Source organism: Hippocampus zosterae, chromosome 2 (assembly GCF_025434085.1).
Source record: "Hippocampus zosterae strain Florida chromosome 2, ASM2543408v3, whole genome shotgun sequence".
NCBI lineage: Eukaryota > Metazoa > Chordata > Actinopteri > Syngnathiformes > Syngnathidae > Hippocampus > Hippocampus zosterae.
Genome location: NC_067452.1, coordinates 23,086,853 through 23,110,828, shown reverse-complemented (window position 1 = coordinate 23,110,828; position 23,976 = coordinate 23,086,853). Strand labels below are relative to the sequence as shown.

Here is a 23,976-nt window from a genome sequence, read left to right as displayed (position 1 = left end):
TTCAACCAGCCTTCTGGAACGGATTATGGACGAAAACCGAGGTTTGACTTGATCTGGTAAACTAAGTGCAGCAAAACGCTGCTTTTTATTTTTACGTGTTCCTGCTTGAGTGTTGTTTTGATGATATTTTAGGGTGGCACGGTGGGCAACTGGTTCGCATGTCGGCCTCACATTGTAGAGGTGCAGGGCTCTGGCCTTCCTGTTTGCATGTTCTCCCTGTGGATTTTCTCCAGGTACTCCAGTTCCCTCCCACATTCCAAAAACATGCATGGCAGGTTGATTAAACACTCCAAATTGTACCTTGGTGCGAGCGTGTTTGCTCGTCTATGTATGCCCGGTGATTGGCTGGCAACCAGTTCAGGTTGTCCCCCGCCTACTGCCCAAAGACATCTGGAATAGGCTCTCGCACGATGTGACCCTTGTGAGGATAAGCAAATCAGAAACTGGATGGAAGGTTGAATGATATTTTATTTCATGAAACTGACTGCGGGTGATATTTTAAAGAATGACGCACGCATGCATGGGCACCCCTGGCCCATCTCTCATTGAAATATTTCTGGCTACACCCCTGAGAAAATGACTGAGTAAGTAGCTTCCGGAGAAAATGTGGCTGTGGACAAATTTGTCCCTGCGGCTGAATGGAATGAAGACACCCGGCCCACCCAGCTCCCTGCTAAGCCTTTGCTAAGGTGTATTTATTCACGGGCTTAACCTGCCGGCTATCATTTCATCTTTTTGGCTTTCAAGTTGATGTGGTGCCCGCCAATTGCCCACGTGTAATGGAAATGGTGACACGCACACCAACAGAAGCGTGTGATACCACACAGGACGGCGGCATGCAAATGATGGCACCGCCCAAATGTGCGGAAGAGAGCGATGCCAACTACATGACTGCAAGGAGCTGGTATGTACGATGGTAATAGGTAATTGCTGCTGCTGCTGTGTGTTTGGCTTTGCTTGAGCACGTCCATCGTAACCAGTCACAAATGAGCCTCTGCCGCAGCCAAAAATCACACATAGAGGCACAAGGGTGAACCGTACAAAATCTTTCATGGTGCCGCCGACTCTGGTAGCATGACACCTCAGGCAAAAAGAAGTCATAAAGCAAGTTCAGCGCATTGTTTGGGTCTTCCTCCTGGAACGGTTTGTTGGTCAGGCTCAAAGGGCCTCGGTTTGCTGACATCAGTGTGCTGGCACGTCACTTTGGCAGATTAGCACACAATAAACACACGCTCAGATGCATGCAAACAGACAATTAGCTGAGATGTCAAACAGCCAGACACACAGCAAAACACAGCGGTCTGGTTTCAGCCAAGCCGCCTCCTCGAATGACTCAACTGCTGATAAAAGTGCAGCATTTGTCATCTACGTCACCCGTAGTTGTCATTTTGAATTTCCCAAGTACAGTACCGGTACTTAATATCAAAAACTGCCACTGTTGCGTGAATGGTAGGATTTCATTGTTTCTTTGCATTCCCAAGCTGCTGTATATTAGTCTTTAAACACACCTGTGTCACCATTCCGCACTGATCATTGTTGTGTTTGGGGGAAATTGTTGAATTGACTTCCCCTTTAATCTCAAATTGGCTAATGTTAAAGTAACTATTGCAGCTATTAATTTGCAATGTTATGTTGACCGCATGATTCTGTGCCTGTTCATTGCCGTTGCTCGATTGGTCCCGTCTTTAAGACAGAAAAACAAGCCTGAAAGCAGGGGCCGCCATTAGGGAGATTCCTGAACCCTGACCCGTGGGATCCCACTTTTGTGTGATTGTGTTTGTGTGCAGTCACTGACATTGTAGTAGAACATTAGTCTGCCTTTGATGGAGGCAGAGAGGGTTCACTGAACCCAACTCGGTGATGCTTCGCAAAAGAGGGTTAGCATCTGTCTCGATGTGTGCCTGGTGACTGACTGCCTGGCGACCAGTCCATGGTGTGGTCCACCTTTCAAGTGAAGTCGCCAGGGAGCGACTTCAGCTCAGCTGTCATCCCGAACAGGATAAGCCATTGAGGAAAGTACATGTTTATTTATGTACTTTGGATGGGATGGAGCTGACCTACAGTGCTGAGTATTAAGAATCTGTTCTGTGTTGGGTTTGAAATAGCGCGGGGAACACTTCAAGTGAGCGCAAGAGATTTTTCAAAGTACGGATTAAAAAGAACCTCAATGCATCACTTCAGGCACCATCATTTGCTTTTTCCATTCTGTTCTGAATGCCAAGGTGTAACAAGTGGCAACGTCTAACCACGAGTACCAAACTGGCAGCTCATAAACAGTTCTACAGTAAACAGCAGAAAACCTGAGTGGAAGCTGCTGTTAAAGTAACGGTGATGTAACCCACCCAGGGAGCATGCTTAATTGGCTGTGCCTGAGTGTGTTATCAAGGTGGAAATCAGTGGTTCCTTCATGAGCATGCATGAGACTGCAAACTACCGGTTCTCTTAATTAGAACCCAGACCTTAGAACAGGTGTGCGGGGGGGCTGGCTGAGTACTCGATGGCTGAGTTTAGTCTGCGTTCACGTCGACTGTGCGTACGTTTACATCGACACACATTTGTGGACATTGCGACATCATGAAGCAAAAGTCGGAAATGTCAACTCGGGCTGATAATGAGGCGTGCGTGTGCGTGCTGCCTCAGCAGCATGCTTGTAAAGTATAAAAAGACACACAGCTTCTTCCAGTATCTTTGAATCTTCACATGAACCATATTTATTATACTTAACTATACTTATAAGGACAACTATGCCTCTGTAAGGAATTCGCACCGTACTAGCAAAATGCAATGACAAGACCGAGTGCACCAGAGGCATATCATCTGTCTGCACTACCTACATATAAATTACACTGATTATAGAGCAGTGTCACTGGCTATACTGTGTGTGTGTGTGTGTGTGTGTGTCCTACAATGTATTAGTGATGATTCCAGGGATTTCACTGGCTCGCACTTAGGTATGTGTCTCTTTCCAAGTGTTCTCCTATTCGTATTGACATTGAAATAGTAGCGAGTCTTCATTCAAAGAGCAAGTGCTAATCACGTTATTCTTTGATCCACTGATCCCCCTGATCTGTTTAAATATGCAGCAGACCTGCCCAGACCTGGTTCGTGCTCCTCTAATCATCACCCTGATCTCATCTTCTGCGAGCGCGCGTGCAAGCTGGTCTGTGTGTGTGTGTGTGTGTGTGTGTGTGTGTGTGTGTGTGTGTGTGTGTGTGTGTGAGAGAAACCCTGCATCTGCCTTTTCACATCTGTATCTTTATTGCAGCGTTTTGGTGTTTCATTCTTGCCTTTGAATACTCGTACTGTAATGTAGACTTAATGAAGTCTATATTCGTTCGAATGTGGTCTGGTTGTGTTTGTGTCTCAGTCTATAAACACGATGCGCTGTTCATGCTGCCTCAACCCAAAGCAGAGCTGGTCAAGATGCTTTGCGTAGCATATACACGGAGGTGCACATATCCAAGTAATGGCATTCCCTTTTCTGAGCTTGAGGCATTTCTCAAAAGACATTCTTACTATGCAGTTGATATATAGTTTTGGTGGCCATATTAATGATTTTTCTGACTGAAATGTATTGATGCAAATCTTTGGAATGTACTCAATTATAGTGGTTGAACAAAATAAAATCATCTGGCTCCAAATTCATCTTTGAAGTCGTCTATACGTCCACATAATAAATGCTTCCAGTTGATATTATTAAATGCATGCACTTAACAAAATAACATTGACTAAATTCAACAGCAATTCAACTCAAATGTATTTAGAGAGCACTTTCAAAAAGCCATTGCTGAACACAAAGTGCTGTACACACAAAAAAAATAAATAAAAACAGTTTTCAGTGTCGCAAAAATGTGGAATTTCAAATTTTGTTCGGTCCGAATATTAGATATTCTTTTTGATTGTAATGCACTTCAACACAAGCTATTACTACAGGGGTCGCCGATATGATGCCTGCTGGCACCAGGGAGCCACCAAGGACCACATGTGTCGGGGTCGGGTCTATTTTGAAAGATAACTGCAATAGTGGGATATTTTGATGATGTTGTGGAAGTGGTCTTTTGAAAATGTAAATACTCTGAGAGATTTATTGGAAGTTTGCACATTTATATTAATCTTTTCCCTACCTACTATTATTACACTGCAGCAAATGTCAATCACAGATGATTTTGTGTCCCTAAATGTAATTTTTATGTTAATTAAAAAAAAAAAGGCTTCCTTTGTTTTGCACATCAGATTTTTAAGATTTTTTTCTTTTTTTTTGTTTTTAAGTTTGACCTATAAAAGCTTGCACAGTACGGATTGCTTTGTGTGTGTGTGTGTGTGTGTGTGTGTGTGTGTGTGTGTGTGTGTGTGTGTGTGTGTGTGTGTGTGTGTGTGTGTGTGTGTGTGTGTGTGTGTGTGTGTGTGCGTGCGTGCGTGCGTGCGTGCGTGCGTGCGTGCGTGCGTGCGTGCGTGCGTGCGTGCGTGCGTGTGTGTGTGCAAGGGGAGTGAGCTTTGAAGCTACCGCTACAAACATTGCCTTTATAAGATGAATTTGGTTTGTCTATCTATCCATCCATTCCGGTGACTCCCAACCTTGATTGAACCCACGTCAACTGTATGCTTTCTGCCACCTAATAGAAGATGAGTAATGTTCATTTAATTCATTCATCTTCCGAAATGCTTGATCCTCACTAGGGTCGCGGGGGGTGCTGGAGCCTATCCCAGCTGTCTCCAGGCATAACCCTGAATCGGTTGCCAGCCAATCACAGGGCACACAGAGACGAACACCCATCCATGCTCACACTCACACCAAGGGACAATTTAAAGTGTTCAATCAGCCTGCCACATATTTTTTGGAATGTGGGAGGAAACCGGAGCACCCGGAGAAAACCCACGCAGGCCCGGGGAGAACATGCAAACTCCACACAGGGAGGCCGGAGCTGGAATCGTACTTCTGCACTGTGAAGCCGACGTGCTAACCACCGGACTACCGGGCCGCCCCCGATGAGTGTTCTCACTGCCACATGTTGTATGTTATAAATCAATGATTTTGGGGACAAATAAGGGAAAATTTGCTAAGGTCACAGCACACACGCAAGAGCTCCTAGACTCATGCACCCAGCAGTGGCACAATGGTTGAGAATCACTGATTTATTCATTTTTATTATTTGAGGGCTGGTCCCATCCCCATACTGCATACAAGTCTATAGTGTAGCAATATTTATTTTTGTTTTGTCCTCATTAGCATATTTGGTAATTAAAAGTATTCTTTGTTCCATTTTTTTAATGTTATGGTGCTTGCCTCATATTCTGAGCAGATTTACTGAACAGGCACCTCAGGACACTGTACCGGAATATATTTCAAAAGCAACCCTCCCAGCCCTGGAAAATGAGAATGCTATTAGTTTGAACTCTAAGTCTTGGTTAACCTCTAAATTGTCCAACTTTTGGAACAGCTGATTGAGAGGATTAAAGGGTTTTCTTTATGGTTCAGTTGTCGGGTGTTCAACAGCTAAATGAACGTAACACCAAATGGTTGTAGCTGTGATAGGCATAGTGTGGGATGAATGTTCGCGTGAACTCAGTTATCCTTCACTCTCTGACGGGAAAACCGACAGTCCCACCTCCAAGCAAAACAGTAATACTGCGGCGAATCCAGACCAAAGGACAGTGCATAGTAAGCTTGCACTGGGCAGAGACCGAGCATGTGTTCCGGTGACCACATTTGTTGGTTACATAATTGTCTGGGATGTTTTGCATACTGTGGCACACAGATACTCATCTGTCCCTTTACCCCAAACCACAACTAAACAAGGATCATATCGTCAGGACAGCATTATCTAAGGAATTGGTGAACTTGTGGGGCTAAACCGGTGTGCGTCTCGTCCTGTATGTCACAATGGCTGTGGTTCAGCCGTGGTCCACTCCCTGCTTCTACAATTGGAGCTCGGAGGACGCGCTCAGGAGCTGTGAGACTGGACCAGTCTTTCATCATCTGTGTGTGAACATGTGCAATTTTAGTGTAGGTCTGCATGCTTCTGGTATGGCACCACACCACTCTTTACTCATGATGTTTCAAGGCCTTCGGGCCCCATGTTAGGAGTTTTCAGGGTATTTCCAATGTGAGTGATATAGTTTGGAGGACAGGAAAAGCTGGAGGAATGGGGAGCAAGGAAAGCAAAGAAGCTAATTGAAGGATTCTGGGTAACATGTACTTAGACCAAAGATTGCTGTTTTAACCCGTTTGCATAACCCCCTTAAACTTAATATTTTGCCCCACTCCGGAATGAGCATTGGTCACTATGGATATATAATATATAATAATATATTAATATTAGTGGGCAATATTAGATAATTGTGGGCAAGTAAAAGCCCAAAGCAGAAAATAGGCCGCTCAATGATTTGTTGTGCCTCTCTTTCAAGACCAGAGATACAAAAGGAGTTTTGATTAGGTGTCGATGGAGGGTGAGATGAAAATATCAGTCTCATTGCAGTGGCCCTCCTGCTTATTTGAAAGTATTGCATTGAAGTCATGCAAACCTGAAGGAAATGGACTTGTCATTTCTTTCACAGCGGAATATTTTACAGTCACTCCTCTGCTGCCGATATCCAATCATCCATTTTCCAACCCGCTTATCCTCATAAGGGTCGTGGGCGAGCTAGAGTCTATCCTGACTGTCTTTGGGCAGTAGGTGGGGGACAGCTTGAACTGGTTGCCAGCCAATCGCAGGGCACACATAGACGAACAACTATCTGCAGTCACACTCACACTGAGGGATAATTTAGAGTGTTCCATTAACCTGCCATGCATGTTTTGGGAATGTGGGAGCAAACCAAAGTACCCGGAGAAAACCGCGCCGGCACAGAGAGAACATGCAAACTTCACACACAGGAAGGCCGAAATCGAACCCTCCACCTCTGCACTGTTAGGCCGATATACGAACAAGTCGACCGCCATGCCGGGCTGCTGCCGATATATTGTTCAACATGTGTCTTTTGATAGGCCAGCAGTCAGCACTGTTTCAGCAAAGAAATGTCTTAAATAGGATGCTGAGCAGATTTTGCTTCACGAACGCGGACATTAGATGTCATATAGGCCGACATCCCTTGCATTGCCCTTCGAGGAAAGATCCAGTCTGTAAATTTCCCCAGTGTGGGACGAATAAAGGATATCTTATCTTATATCTAGAAAGAGATGCACAGATCCATGAAGCATTTTCACTTTTGTGAATGTTTTGTTTTGTTTTTTTTCCACCATGTTCTTCAATTTGTCTGTGAATAATGCTTGAACGACACGATTCAGGCATATGAAGTCAATGTTTATCAATCTGTACAATATGGTGCTCATTCAATTCGGATTATTTTGCCCTCATGTCAGTCTGCACTCTACTTAGTTCAATTCCTTGTGATTTTATATTGTCAGGTGATCTTCAAAAGTGATCTTTTTTTGCAGTTACAAAACATGATGGGGCAAAAAGGCACCCGTTTTTCTCTTGGATGTTTCTTTTTTCAGTAGTTTGACAGCCATACTCAACCATGACTCACCAAGATGATTTGATTTTGTGCAGCACTAAAATTGAGTAAAATCAAAGGTATTTTTTTTTTCACAGCACTCTTTGGGTTTTAGGGAATTTACATGCTATTTGTTAATCTTTGCAATTTGGCAACACTATCAAAATGCGGCTTCCCGGCTGACAAGAACCACTGCTGGGTCTTTGAGGCTCCCACTACACATGGTGTATTACTTAGGGAACAAAACCTGAGAAATGATAAAACCAACTTTCCTTTTAAGAAATTGCTTTTCTGGCAAGTTTTTGGTCAGACTTAATTTTTTATAGCTTGTGTGGGAGGCCCGTGCCAGGCTATGTCAGACACTTGGACAAACATTTTACATATGCGATGCTTGAGTTGATATAAAAGGCAGAGTCTCTCACGGAAGTTTGAGGGGACTTCACAAACTTCACTTCCTTGGTGTCCGACCGAGCTTTCACTATTTATTTATTCAGGTTTACAGCAAGGATCCACCCGAGCCTTTGCTGATCCTATAAGGGTGATACAATGAACCTGAAAGCGAGAGCTGCTGTCGAATAAAAGCAGCAGCTTTGGGTTGTGTGCTTATTTGCTTTTCAAGATCACAATCTCAATCTTGACATTTTTGCTTCAGATGTGGAGTCGGATTCAGGATGTATTCAGCATGAAGACCACAGACAACCTGGCTCTGTCCTCAGTGGAAAAATAAACCAACCAACACATTTGCAGTTGAATAATTATCATGCTGTGTCTTGTCCATGCCTTCCATGTAAGGCTGTATTGGAGGGTTGCATGGGAGAAATCTAGTCGCCACTGTCTTTCTTCCTTCTTTTTTACCTTGCACTTTATTCTTACCTGGGTTGTTCAACTGCATTTAGACATTCGGTGTGTCGTATAATTTGTCCTTTTCTTAATTTAACACTAAAACCGAAATACTTCGATGGTGAACTGTAGTTCGCACAAATGTCACATTTGACAGCATTTAATATTAATTTTGTTGGACCTTTCAAATGGAACTCATCCGTGCGAGACCGTGCATGTATTTTTCCATCTATCTCTCATCTATTTATCATGACTTTTTTTTCGCCAAGCTTTTTTACTCAAACATGTCATTTGTATTGATGCTTTCATTTCATGTTTGGTTTTTTCCCCTCCAATTGGTCATATAAAACTCGCTGAATAAAGTGCTTCCGTATATCTTGGTGTGTATGATAAATAGTGTCAATAGTTGGACCTAATAGTTTAGTTTGGAGGCAAATGTTAGAAAACTCTCGCCGTGTCGTTAATCTGCATTGGTACACACAAGGCCACCTGGTCCCGCTCTGTGTTTGTGTCTCTCTATCTCGCTTCCCGCCTGGAATGCATCGATGGCCCGTCTGGTCCTGCTCATCTCTGGGAGCAGTAAGCCACCTCTCCTCGTCCCTGCTCCCACTCTAAACATTTGGCTACTTTTGGCAGATTTGTTGATTTTTGTCCCCTCATGTTTTCCCTCTTGTTGCTGTAAAACTGATACATACCCTTTCAATTAGAACAGCTGGTCAGAGCACCAGTGAGGGAGTGGGAGTGAGCGGAGTAAGTGGGTTGTATATTTTATTAGTCAAGTGAAAACACACACAAACTGGCCCAGTTTTGGGGAACCATCTGTTGTCATGGCTGTTTCTTGGCAGCTCACATTTGAGCATTCTTACCTGAAGCACAGGATTACGATGTAGTAACATATTTTTCTATTTATTTATTTCTTTATTCTGAGTAATATACTGTATATCCCCCCCCCCCCCTTTTTCATATTAGGGGTGTGCATCCCTCCACAAAAGATTGATATGTGGGGTGCAAAACGATTCAAGGACGGCTCAATTGGAAAGTGGAATGATCCGATTCAGTTCGACCCAGTGGGGTTACAATTTGATGCGATATAGTACAGCTCAGTTCAAGAGGGAATGATGCAATGACTTTTGATGGAGTCACTTTACATACATTTGAACACGACACGACATTTGACATCTCAAGATATAAATCGTTTCTTTGTAAGGACCATTCAAAGTTAAGCTATAATGCTCCTAATGCTGGAAATAGACTTCCTCTCTGTACGCCCTTGGCCTTTTAAGTCGAGAAATAATATTTTCAGTCAACCATGTCCCTTCCCATAATATCCCCGCCCAACTCCTCCACCTGCCAAGTCACCATATAACGCCACCAGCCCACACTATAGCGTCACGCACTTGCAATCATGTAACAGTCATAAAATCCCCATGGAATGTCTCAGCAAAGGTGGAGAGTTAAGAGGTGGAGAGTCTTGATCACAAACTAGAAGAGCTTATAATGAATGTTCTGGGAAGTGATCTTAGTTGGCTCCCCGTGATCTTGCTGAAGGAATATATCACACTTTCACGGAAGACATGAAAGCGCAAACGCACGCAGAGACAGGCTAAAGTGCGCCGTTCTCAGGGCCACTATTGATGGTTCCCCGGGGCATCCCATGAACGCATCTGTTTCTGTCCGGCTAACTCTCCACACTCATAACTTCAAGTAAGTCATAACACAAATTATAAACACATCTCCCTCAACTGTGACGCCAAGAAATAACAACGTCAAGTGCGCTGAGCTGATTTAGGAGAAATTCGGACTCTTAAATCTTTACCTTGACTTCTTTCTTTCCCTCCACTACTTCAATCTACGGTTTCTCTCATGTTGCTCAGATAATTTTTTTTTTCCATCCTGAGCCTTATTTTTTCATGAGCAGTTTTTTCACGTGTGTCTGATTAGCTTTGCCTTCCCCATCCACCAATATGAATGTGTTAAAGTTTTGTTCCCTTTGTTTGGCTCCTTCTTAAGCCTCATTCTTTCCGAGGTGCGTCCGGCCTGCTCGTGTCTGATTTACCCTGTGACATCGCAGTCTGTCAACAGCAGTTCCACAGCCAGGGTGTCTTCATCTAAGTCCTATCTCCTCATTTGTCATCCTTTTGTCCTCAATACCACCCCGCCTCACATCTCCCTTACCCGCTTATTTCTTTATGTCATCTGTATTTTCCTTCCATTTCTGACCTCTGCGACTCCTTTTCCTTTCACCTCCAGTCACACGGTCATGTACTCTAACCATCCATCTCCCACCGATGGAGAACCGAAGGTCTCAATATGTCCTGGGCCCATTACAGTTCAATTGGAATCACATGTTGTACAAAGTACTCGAACTAAGGTATCCACCCCCTTATAACTAAGATGTCAGTCCAAACTACAGTATGTGGTGCTCATTTTAGAGACTTATGTGCACTCTTGAAATCAACATGTGATATGCGCACAGAGACTCAGCTTTTCATATGAGGTCTATGTTTATTCTTTTACTCCAAAAACTGTTAGCGAATAGACTCCAGAGAAAAAAACTAAAACAAAAAGAAGAGCTAATTCTGAATGCTCAGCAAGAGGGTTTATCTTGTCTCTTATTACAGCGCCTAATGACTTCTGAGAGCACAGGGTCTGACTTTTATGAAGATCGATCACACGCTTGTCATGACAACATTTCATTGTCACCCTTTCCACCGGTCAGGAAATGAAGATACTCCTTTGTTTGTCAGAGACACGCCAAGTGTAAGTTCAGCAGGGAGTGAGACCCGAGGGTCGGAAAGCAAAATTGTTCACTTTGTAAAACGTGAACAAGCATTTGTCTTGTGTGTGTCAGCCTCGTAATGAATCCTGGTGTTTTACATTGGGGCCCAAATGGTCATTCAAATTCATTTGATTCAAAGAGCAAAATCAGCACACTGAGACGCTTTTCATTCAGTGGACACAGATTCATTGATTGAGGATGTGGGGGACAGAGTTTATTGGCTGGCTAATCATAATAATGATCCTTTTTATTGTTTTAGGAAGACATCAGTCAGCATGCCCCTGCGGCACCTCTCTGAGTGCACCCCACAGGAAGACAGCGCTGTACTCTCCTCAGCTCATTTACAAACTGAAGGGGAGGATTTGATTCTCAAAGGGTGCAAAGACTCGATCAATAATGAAACAAATGCAATTCTAGTGAGCGTTAGCTTGCAGTATGAGGGGCAGGAACCTGATGCGCTTGAATCTCTCCAAGGTCCAGATGTGTTTCATTCAAGCTGCAACGTACTTACTCACGTATGACATCATGATGATTTTCTTTTTGTAATGAAACAATCCTTAAAAGTGATTGAAAAGACCTCTTCAACTATGGTTTTGTAGCAATATTTGATTACCGGTAATTGACTCAGTGGGTGTCGGGAGATGAATCTTGATTTTTCAGACGGGTTCTCGGATAAGATAAACTGCAAAACCTTTATCTTACTATTTTCTATTGCCCTTCATGACCTGAGCCTCCAGACTGAATAGCTGAATAGATTGCTCGACTGGGTTTGAAGAGAAATCATCCCCATTGTTTGTAGTTAAGCTGCTGGCCAAGCTCATGATTGTGGATGCACTGATGCCTTCTTTAACCTCATACTGTATTTTATCGTAGCTCAACATTTTATATGTTTATTCATCAAAAGAGTCCTTCATTCATTGGCCCTAATCCTCTTCCATAGAATTCTGAGATAAAAGTGAGAATTTTGCCAACCTTGTTTTTTTTTTTTTTTCTTCTTCATTGCCCTAATCCTCTTCCGTACCTTCACCACAGAAGTTAACACGGTCAGCACACACTCGGACAGTGGGCAATTAATGTTGTGACTTGTATTTTCTCAGAGATGTTCAGAGGGTAAAAGTGTAATGACACCGGCGCAATATTGAAATGTGGTCTGGCGTAGGCTAGGTTCAGCTGAACGCACATAACTCCGGTGCGATGTTGGTCTGTATGCGCAAGAGTTTGTATGTGTTCCCATTACAGTGAGCACTAAAAGAAATAACAGTGAAGGTGTGTGGAGACGAAAAGTGTCACGTCAGAGCTGCTCCGTGATTAATGGTGTGATTAGCTGCGCCGATCCACATGTCAGAACACACACCCATGCGCACACAAATACCGGCACGAATGGGAGTAACCATGTGAGTGCACACAAACACACAGCGGCCTATTAATGTTCTTGAACGGGAGAATCCAGATGCGGTGCAAGGATAATTGTACTAAAAACACCAAACGGAGAGTCTCAGGCCAGCGAGACTTTAGTCGGGGCTCAGTGTGTTTATTTTTGCAATTGAGTTATTACTGCAGGGACTTAAATCATGGAATAAAAACACTCCAATACAGGTCAATTTTTAATTGAGCCCAAAGTGCAATTTGAATGTGCCCTCTCTCTTCCTCTTCCACAAAAGTCAATCCACACATTACCTTGCATTGACATGCTCCTGATTACCTCTGCCAAGGAGGTTATGGCTTCATCATCAACAGATGCTGTTTTTTTTGTCTGTGAGCATATATAATGTAGGACTATTACTCCAGTGTTGGATTGCAGGAAAATCCACCATTGACCCCATTTGTATAAACACAATAAAGAAAGAAAGAAAGAAAGAAAGAAAGAAAGAAAGAAAGAAAGAAAGAAAGAAAGAAAGAAAGAAAGAAAGAAAGAAAGAAAGAAAGAAAGAAAGAAAGAAAGAAAGAAAGAAAGAAAGAAAGAAAGAAAGAAAGAAAGAAAGACAGAAAAACCTTCGATTTGGACCCGGTTGCAGCAGACACCACATCCATCAGATGAAGTTTCTTGTCAAAGCCTTGTCAGTCATATTTCTCAACTGGTGTTCTTGTATTTGTTCAAATGTAATAAAACACAACTCTTGATTACTGTAATTAATCAACCAAAGTCCCTTCTGAATTTAATAAAAGACCATCTTCGGTTCTAATCATTTCTGATCATTATCCCCTTACTCACTGGCCATCTAAGTCCGCTTTCTTCTGCAGACTCTTGACTAACTAGCTCACTTTCCTGTGTGTAGGTACTGATGCAGAATGGGCTGTTGAAGTAATTGCCACCAGTGTGTATGGAGTATAAAAATTCATCCCAAGAGAGAAACTGCAGAGACTCCTCTGTGTCAGAGGCAACTGTTTCTGTCATTGCAGCCATAAGCACAAATCTAATCATCTCATTTCACCTAGCCACTACCAACACATAATGTCCAGCTTCAGAGAAATTATCTGAAAGGCACAGGCAAACATTTTGTTGAAAGTCAGAATCCAGCGTGTAAGCCTTAGTTGAACTTAATTTAAATGCACCTTGTTTTGTCAAGTCATGTTTACTTCTACAGCCCTTAATCACAAAAGAGTCTCAAAGGGCTTCACGGATGAACAGTTCACAATGATCAATGACGTCCCCTGGTCGAAATAACGAAACTGGCCAAAGAAAACCACCAAAACAAAACAAAAGATTTTTGGGGTGAACAGGAACAGAAACTTGGCTGCAAAAAGCAAGGTCCATAAAGACGTGCTTGGTTGAGTTTGTTGTGGAACAGCAACAATAACAACAACTTGAGTGTCCTGACCACAACCTCATCAGAGATTGTGAGACAAGCTTTCTCATCCAAGATCATTGTCTTCTAACCTCAGCAATTCCCACAGGCACACTACAATCTTGTATAAAGACTTTCTTGAAACATGGGATAGTTACAACGGATGTTAGAAAGGGGTTGACCAAATCCGTGTTTTTGTCAATCGTTATTGATGTGTGTGTTCACAGAAGTGCGCATAAATGGTATGTTTGTCATCACTGGATTTACACTGTCCAGTTTATTCTCTGGGATACATCCATCCATTTTCCATCCGACAATGTCCTTCCATACCTATTTGTCATGTCCTTGTTTATGATGATACTAATGCAGCGTGTTATACCGGAGACAAGTTCCTTGTGTGTTCGACATACTTGGCCAGTAAAGATGATTCTGATTCATATCCTCACAAGGCTCGCGGGGGGTGCTGGAGCCTATACCAGCCGTCTTCGGGCAGTGGGCGGGGGGGGGGACACCCTGAACCGTTTGCCAGCCGATCGCAAGGCACACACACAGATGAACAACCATCCACGCTCACACTCACACGAGGGACAATTTAGAGTTTTCAATCAGCCTGCCACGCATGTTTTTTGGAATGTGGGAGGAAACCCACGCAGGCCCGGGAAGAACATGCAAACTCCACACAGGGAGGCCGCAGCTAGAATTGTACCTCTGAACTGTGAGGCTGACGCGCTAACTGGACCACCGGGTCGCCCTGGGATACATCCTTTAGGAATATTATTTCCCCTGGATACGGGGAGTAGATTTGAATGTCGAGTTGTCTGCGCATGATTACGTTCGTTCCCTCTGCACCTGTAGATTTGGACAAATTGAGTAGGGCTGAACAGTGACACAAGAAAGATGTCATTGCTTTTCTGTTAGACTTCATTACATTATTACGTGGCCACAAGTCACGCTCTTGATACCAGAGCACTTGAAAGACGTCTCTGCAATGGAGATGTGGAGAGATGTCTGTGACATCTGTGTCATCTCTGAAATTAATATTCGAAGGCCATTTTTCTACTGTGTTTGTTCAGGCAGCAAGCTCTACTGGCAGCTATCAGCGAGAAGGATGCTAACATAGCCCTGCTGGAGTTGTCTCCATCAAAGCGGAGGAAAGCCCAAGAGGAGGTGATGGCTCTAAAACGGGAGAAGGACCGGCTCATGCACCAACTAAAACAACAGGTACAACCGGTGCATACACGGCGCACCAGGCTATATGAAGAATGTGGCAGACACGCAGCCATTGTGGTCTAAATGGGTGACTGGCATGTGATTGATGTGGAGCCTGGCCTTGTGGTCACAATTTAGGACATTGCGGCATTGTAAATCAAAGCGGAATGGCAAATTCAAACCTGCTGCGCATTGCCGGGCCATGCCTGCACAGCAGCCTCACGGGCAAACTTTGTACTCCCAAACCAAGAACATGCAGAAGTTAATAATTTCTTGTAAACAGAATTGGCTCCTCCACCTCCAACCACATTTTTGTGCTCAGTCATCACACGACAAACCCAGAAGGGGCTCCACATTCAGGCAAAATGGTCACTGAAGTTGATACGTCAGTGGTGTTTGTGCAATTAGATCTAAGTAATGTAGACCTTCATTTGACTCATGGATGAGTCATTAGCGGAGTGTCCTGTCTGATAGCTTCTGGTGGAACAGATGTTAAATGTCATCACCTATTTCCGGGATTGACCTTTTTTTTTGTTCAGTAAAACCCAATGCCAGCCGAGGTATGTTGTTTATTAGGTCTTGGTCAAACCACATGGCCGATGGAAACAAAATGAACGCAGACAGTAATTATCCAACAGCAGGGAGTCACCTGTGTCCTGAATCGGAGGGGTTTCTGGGAATCATGGAGCATTTTAAAGTCGAAAGATGCAGTGGTAAATGTGCACCCACCGACATGTTTGTATCTGCCTCGTAAACAATTCCCAGGCACTGCACTAAAAGGAATTCAGGGAAATCTCATTACCTGTTTATCACCGTTGCATTCATCATGTTTTCCTGTTACGGTAATTTCTTGCGATGAGATGGGCTGTATTTGATCTGCAATAAAGGAGAAAGATACAATGAAGGGTTGTTAATTCCAATGTTCTGACAGAGTCACAGCACACACACAAACATAATATATACTGTGTATATATATATATAGAGAGAGAGAGAGAGAGAGAGAGAGAGAGAGAGAGAGAGAGAGAGAGAGAGAGAGAGAGAGAGAGAGAGAGAGAGAGAGAGAGAGAGAGAGAGAGAGAGAGAGAGAGAGAGAGAGAGAGAGAGAGAGAGAGAGAGAGAGAGAGAGAGAGAGAGAGAGAGAGAGAGAGAGAGAGAGAGAGAGAGAGAGAGAGAGAGAGAGAGAGAGAGAGAGAGAGAGAGAGAGAGAGAGAGAGAGAGAGAGACCTTTAGAATTATCATTTCACTCATTTACCAGGCAATGCATTGACCACCTACCACTATCCAAGGCCCTTAAAGCATAGAACTAAATTTATTCATGTGACGGCGGCTGTAGGGTAAGTAGTTGTCGTTGCACCCAGTGAGATATGTGAAGGGTAAGATTTCCCTCTCAGATCGTCAATAGCCACCGGTAGAAAGAAACCGACCAGGAAATGCCAACGAATTATGGGACTCTGAGGCCAAAAGGATCTGGAGAAGATAGATTTCCAGATAGCTGTGCCCCGTCTGACCTCCCCATCAACCACTTTTGGCGTATCGTGCCTGCATGTGTGTGTGCGTCTGTGCTTTCTTAGATACCCAGCTACCATTTGAGGTTCAAAGACTCACAGTAACTCCCCCACACAGAAAGTGTAATGTTTAGACTTCCTCAGCAGAGTCAGGACCAACAATATGTTACCTCTTGGGATTTTTCACAGTGGTCCCTAACCTTGTGAAAGATGCCCAAGCATCAATGTTTCTTTCAAGCTGAGAAATGACTCATTTGTAGTCCTACCCATATCCACCTTTTGGGACTGAGAGAGATTGAAGCATCCATCCCCACAAAATGCTTCTCTCTGCAGTGGAAAGATGAATTTTGCTTTTTCAGAGGTGCACCATGGGACAGAACCAATGTAATACAATCAGTCTGCTTCAAGCGGAGTCACTGTGTCTGAATCCCTCTGACTAGGAAAAATGGGTAATGTTGGGCAGGAATGTATACTTACACACACACAGATGCCTATAAACAGATCTGATTAGAGAACTGAGGAAAGCCCTGGAAAAACCTTTTCAAGACTTTCCTCAGCTGTGTCGTTGATCTTGAGTCATGTGTTAATGTTGTTGTGTACTAATCAGGTTAAGCTTCAGATTTAGGTGGGGCTTGACCCAAGCTCTAGCTGTGGGCTGAGCTGTGATTTTTACATCCACAGCTGCACTGTTTTTTTTGTTTGTTTGTTGTTGTTTTGTTTTCAGCCAAAAACTGCTTGGATCTGCCCAGCTAGTTGTGCCACCTGGATCTGTTTCACATAACTCAATTCACAGTGAGGGCTGGATGCCATTTCAGATCTGTTTGCGGTGTGTTTGCTGCTATTTTTTTTGCAAAATATTGTGCAAAACAAGTAGGTTTTTAGTTTTCAATGACACTGGTGATCCCTGAAAGTTTAGTTACATGTTGAAAGTTGGAACTAGTACAGCACCGACAAGAGATGTACGTTGTTTTCAATGCGGTGTCTGTTGCATTCTTTTTTTTTTTTTAGAGGAATAATCACTTGGAATGTGTGAACTGTGATGTAACAATCAAATCAGGCAGAGAGTAACAGTGGGAGATGACCATAAGTAAAACATATTTTTGAAGGGCTTTGTGTTTTAGCACACTATTGTGTGCAGTATATAAGTGTCTCTGTGACAGGTATCCACTGTTTTAACCTCCCCCAATCACACCTGTGAGCATCATGGTTCTTAGTGTCCCTCTGAGCCCTCCTACCACTCACCCTTTTTCCCCTAACCATGGTGTCGAGGTTCTTGCCTTATCTATCTAAGTAGCTCTTCTCCATTTGAATGGCCAAGCTCTTTAATATGACCCGCATCCTCTCTTGTGATCCTGCCTGCCTCATTTCCTCAGTCATTAGGCACTCACTGCTTATCTCAGTGGCAGGGTCCCCAGGCCTGTATCGACCTTCTATCTGTGGCCCTTCAATGAAGGCTGACTCTCATTTCAACAAATGTCACACCATTTTGGATAGCATGCGCATAGTGTGTTTCCCTCGAATACTCTTCGGCCTCAATACGATTGCACCTACAGCTCTGAAGTCCACCCTCAAGGAAAGTATTTTCAATGGAGAAAATGTAGGGCTGAACCTGTCATTACATCTGCACACACTCTATCTATGTCTATCTTGTAGACAGATGGCTTCGCGCAAGTCAGCCTAACGTCCATCAGCGCAGACTGTTATCTCTCTTCAGTGTAAAAATGTTCAGGGAATGACAGCCTATTTCGCATAAACGCTTTCTTCCACAAACACGCAAGGAATGCCATTTTTGGCCCTCCAGAACGCCTGATATTTGAGCACAATTTCTAGTCGATGGAATTTAAAATGCAAGTGTGAGAACGTCTGCAGCCTCAGGCTTTGTATGTTTGCTAACTTTCCATACTGTCGTTTGTCTTATCCTTTTAAGTGGTACTTTGTGAAATGGATAATATTTGACAGACTTATGTTGTTTCCATCAGACACTGCGACTTAACCCATACATCACCTGTCAAGTGTTGTCAGCACTGCTACTTTGAACCTCTTTGATGACTTTCAACATGTTTTACCCTCGAGAAGGCCCATCATCAACCTAATAACCAAATTGTCCCCCCCCCCCCTCAATTCTGGCAGACTCAGAACAGAATGAAGATGATGGCTGATAACTGTGAGGAAGATCGGATTCACAGTCAACATCACCCTCGCCATTCCGTTCACTTGCACTCGTCGAATATGCATCACAGAAGCCTCCCAAGAGGGCCCCCGCATGCCAACCACAGATCCCCTATGGACCAGGTCAGTTTGAATGTCCGCATCAATGCACATCAGTGTCAAGTTTATGTCTTCAAACATTTCATTCATCATTCACGACAACACCACTCCTCTGTGGTCCTCTCACTCAAAGTTGATACCTGCAGCCAAGCCAGGGAATTTGGAATTTGTGTGTGAAATTAGTTGAAATCATGAATCTTTCTCATTACCAATTACTCACTGCCAGGTCGTCAGTACCAGACACGCCTGAGGCAAAACTTTGCGTGCCTGTTTGAGGATTGCACTGTATTTCGTATCAACACGACATCATTCAACACTTTGAGTGTTTGCATCACTTATTTTTGAGAACACAAACTATAATATTTTGGAGCAAGGACAAAAAATATACTGTATATATTGACATTTTCATGTTCATGATACTTTTTCAAATATTCTCCCTTTGACTTTGTTTGACATCCGATGATAAAATATTGAATAAGGCGGTAGAATATCACAAAGCCCTGAACTCTCGTATCAGGTTGGAGTCCAAAGAGTGAAGAGAAAGTATGAATGATTGTCTGGTGGTTTGTGATGAATACCTGGGGATTTCCACAAGTCGAAATCCAAGCGGGCTGCTTTTATATGTGGTTTTAAATGTTTCAAAATTGATTTCATAATTTTGGAACTGCTGTCTCAATTACATCAAATGAAATCTGCACAGGGCACTGCCTGTCGAAAGCCGGCTCTTCAAGTTTGAGCTGTGGAATGGATCACAGAAGTGTTTATGGATGTGTCCATTTGCATCAGTTTGAATTAAAACTCTCACTTGTATAATATTATACATGTACAATATTATACATGATATTTAGTGCAGATAACCTTAAACCCTTGACAGCAATGTTTATCCGCTTTGCAAATCCAAAATACAGTTACTGTGCTGTATATTTAATTGGAATTTATGACCACAGTTGCTATTAAAAATAGAGTGCACAATAAGAAAATGATAAGTTCATCTACATTCTTGAATTGGTTTATTGAAATAGCGGTTTATGGATTGATAAATGCATCAGTGTATATTTCTACGATTCCAACGACATCGTTCGATCCTTTCTTTGCAAGAGTAGCTTAAATGTCAGATTTTAATTTGACATCCAGGAGAAAGTTAAACGAGGACTCATTTAACTTGATTAAAATTTGTTTATTCTTATACTGTATTTAAAATAGATGACAGTGTGCAGAACAATGTGTGAGCATGTTTGATCAGGTCATCAACTAAAATTTGAGATCGTCTCGACATTGTCTTTGATTCCCAAGCCACAGTCACACAGCCTATTATTTAGTTGTTACTGTTTTACACTTCCTCTCGTGCAAAGCACACACATTTTAACAACAAGAGAATGTCTTGACAGGGGTCAGCCTATTGCCACGTGACTTTTCCTCATATCTGCGCCTTCACCCCAAGGTTAGGACAGAGCCCCAAAGGAGCGAATGTGTGTGTGTGTGTGTGCGTGTGTGCGTGTGTGCACGCGACTGTGTACATGTAGTGCTGATGGGGTATGTCAGGTCACACAGTCTGAACGTCACAGAAGTCCCCGCACTGAGACTGTTTTCCCTCTAAACAGAAAACTCCACACCTCCTTTTATTTCTCTCTTTCATCTAGATGATGAATTACTCTGTTTGCTTTTCTTCAACATGGCCTTCTACTCTTCCTTTCATTCTTTTTCTTCTTGCCACCATCAATTTCTGGAGGTTGTTTTTTTGTTTGGAGTCAAATGAAAAATGATACATATTGTTTTGGCCCCTCTTTGTTGTGAGTGACAACACACCATTTTGTCTCAGATTGTTTTTTTTTTTTCTTTTTCCCGAAGTGCAGTTAGTCAGCACTGTACATATACCCATAATACTGTGATTTGTCAAGGTACAGGTGAAATATAATTGATGGAGACAAGCAGTGGAAGTGTGTTTATCCTCTTGAGATATAGCCCGGCGCCCGTGGCTTAGCAGGAAGAGTGTGCGCTTTGACAGGCGTATTTGTGTCCATGTTGTTCTCGTTTAGCCATGCCAGCTCCACTGCCAGACACTTGGCAGCAGGCACCGTAGGAAATAGAAAACATTCTTCAAGTGTTTATCAAAATATGAATTGCACGACCCTTTCTTTTATTTTTTTAATTATTTTTTTTTTAGGCCCAAACATGTTGCTTTCTTTAGATCTGTGAGAAATTGCACATGGCACGCTTGATTGTTTGTGTGCGAGAGGGTGTCTGTCTGTGTGTCTGACCTGCCAGAATGAGTCATTATAGGTCTGGTTCTGTTTAGGGGGTATGTCACAGCCAGTTACTGCATGTTAGCATTTAGCATCTTGGCTAACTAGCACATTACATACAGAAAGCAACTTTGGCAACTGCCGAGTGGGTGATCTTACCAAGCGTGTCATAGCTGCTCAAAAACAAGAATGTCACAATATGCAAAAGCAGCTTGAAAAAAAAACTTTCATTTTGCGCATTGTGCAATAAAAGTGTGCTTTTGAAACGGTTCACTGACAATGATGTATCCACCCTGTTTATACCCAGGAGGACGAAGAGGGCATTTGGGCATGATTTGGTGTCAACGTTGGAACATTGTCGACAAAGTGAGTACCCAAACCTGTGGACCCTGTCCAGATTGATTCACGATCATCTACACAATAGCCTACGGTAAGGTAGCGTAATCACTGGCCTGCAATGTTGATCTGACCGCAGTAACCACAGCCTTACCCAACTCTGCCAAAGGGAGTATAACAGCACCTTTCCCATTGCTTATGAATTTCTGTTGACTAAAGAGCATTCAGGGATTTATGGCTGCCTTTATGGTGAAGGTACATGTGGCTGGTTCTTCAAAGTGCTTTTCATTCACTGTCTGCATGGTTATATAGGCAACTGTGCGCTATTAGATCTAAATGCGCTGAGCAGCCTAATGTGGGTGTACCAGGGTCCATTGGTGATAAAAACGACAAAGTGACACAGACCAGAGATGGACAAGTCAGTCTCCTCCAAGTCTTGACTTTTTTCACCCATAGTAAAATTTTACCGTGCTACCCCACCCTGTTGTGTTTTCGTGTGTGGGGTAGTTAATTACAATACAACACTGAACAGTCATGATGTCTTTTAAGAGTGCAAGCTGAAAAAGCATAAACTGAAGAATGCAGAGTCATAAAGGGTAATTATTGTTGTGGGAGTTTTATATCGAAGCACCCCCCCCCCCACCTCCCGATCCCCCTCATGGACTCAAAATGCCTTTCAACACAGGCATGCTAAAAGAGGCATGTGCTATGGTTTGCTTGGAACTTGTTTAAAACAAAGAGTCAAGCAGAAACTAACATGGATGAAGAGATACATGTCTGAGGGGGCCTGAGAAGAAGGGGTGCCCATGTTAGTATGTGCCAACTGAAGCGAAAAGCAAGCAGCTCCGTCTACTCATAGTTTCCAATGAATGTCATTAATTCCCACCAATAACCCACAGGTGGACCATCACAAGCGGATTGTCTTTCTAACCTCAGTGACTTAGTCATTATGCACTTTGCCCTCATGGTGCTTTAGGGATTACAAATCTGTTAGTGTGTCGGAGAAAATGGTTTGTCTTTCCACAGTGTAGCCATGATAGGTTTAGTTACGTGTGTATTTGTGCACAAGAGCATTACCAAGCACGACGTACAGTGCCCGAGCAGTCGACATCGCCTGTAATGTAGTCCATGTGTGCCGCAAAGGCATGCAGTGTCGGGATTCACCGTCATGAACGACCATACTGCTCTAATTCTCCCTCTTTCCGTCTCTCCATCTTGTTTCCATCCTTTTCTTCCCACCTACAGTTTTTCCTTCGGCAGCTCTCTAATATAGGCTATATTCTTTCAAGGTAAACGTAGGAGTCTGAGTCTTGGCTTAGCCTGCTGCTACACTATCTTGAATCAGATATGCTGGTGGTGTGTCTACGTGTGCGTGTGTGTGTGTGTGTTGGTGCTTCTTATCCCAATCTAATACAATAAGCCAGTCACATTAGCCTTTAGCGCAGAATAGTGTTGTGGCTAGCAATATCAGTACAGTTCATCTATCCACTGCTGTTCTTCAGGCAGTGTGCATTGCGAGCACAGCTAACGTGTGTTAGCTACCCTTTATGGAAGAACAGATGGGAGCTATTTAGTGGTGTGTAGCTACAGCGCAATAAGGCCAGACCTAATCCCCATATCCTGTCCCTGAGTGAGCCCTCCCTAATATGAACAAACGGAGATGACAGCATAGATAGCCAAATAGTCAGAGAAATAGCCAGGGTTCCGTGTGTCCGCACGGACATCGTATGTGTGCTGCAGGCAGCCAGGCTTTCTTTGACAGACGCTCCCTTGACTCCCAATGTGAGGCCGCCCTTTATATTCAACACAAAGTGAGCTTTGAGAATGGAATTGCTTGCTGGGTTGTTGTGAGCATCCAGGTAGGGATGTGGAAGTTTGTCAGAACACTGGATGCTGATTGGCTGGTTGGTTGCGTATGCCTCGCTGGTGATTACCAAGGTTTTGTTTACCCTCTTGGACTCCAAGACACCCCCCTGCTCGGAGGAAATAAGAATGCCCTTTTTGGCAGAGAGCACACTAGAGGAGGGGTGGAGCAAAAAAGTGAAGGAGAAATTGGGTCCAAAAAGTGAAGCAGTGTGTCGGGATTCTCTGGAAACATTGTTTTTACCCCACTTTTGTGTACTGAATGGAGAGAAAAGAAGCTCAGAGGCTTTTCTAGTGGGGACGGGTTTGTTCTGGCCAAAACAAGTCAAAAAGTTTGTTTTTACTGAATGCAGCATTTGTGTGTTCACATGATGTACAGTATATCCGTAATTATTCCCCCTGTGTGTTTCTTTGTGTGTGTAGGAGGCGGCAAAGTGCATTCATTGCGAAAGGGACTGTCGGTACTGTTTAATATTCTGGAATGCGCTTGAGTTGGTGTCAAGGAAATTGTTTTGCTTGCTTTAAGCCTGAATCTGATTGGTTCAACCCAAGGCCAAGGGCTGCTGTTTATCAAAACCGCCCTGAAGGTGCTACAAAACCAGTAAGTAGAATAAGTGGACTCAAGAAAAAGCTACATCAGTGTTTCTTGGTTT

At 43.3% G+C, this 23,976-nt stretch overlaps 1 protein-coding gene across 3 annotated transcripts in view; it reads left to right on the top strand.

Moving 5' to 3' along the window:
* Window positions 1–23,976, top strand: part of LOC127595580 (ERC protein 2-like) — a 175,269-nt gene that overhangs the window by 76,446 nt on the left and 74,847 nt on the right. For all 3 annotated transcript variants that reach the window (XM_052057192.1, XM_052057190.1, XM_052057191.1), the window contains 3 exons: window positions 14,973–15,120; window positions 18,744–18,905; window positions 21,432–21,490. In XM_052057192.1, coding sequence (XP_051913152.1) covers window positions 14,973–15,120; window positions 18,744–18,905; window positions 21,432–21,458 — 337 coding nt within the window. In that variant the 3' untranslated portion in view covers window positions 21,459–21,490. The remainder of the gene's footprint in view (window positions 1–14,972; window positions 15,121–18,743; window positions 18,906–21,431; window positions 21,491–23,976) is intronic.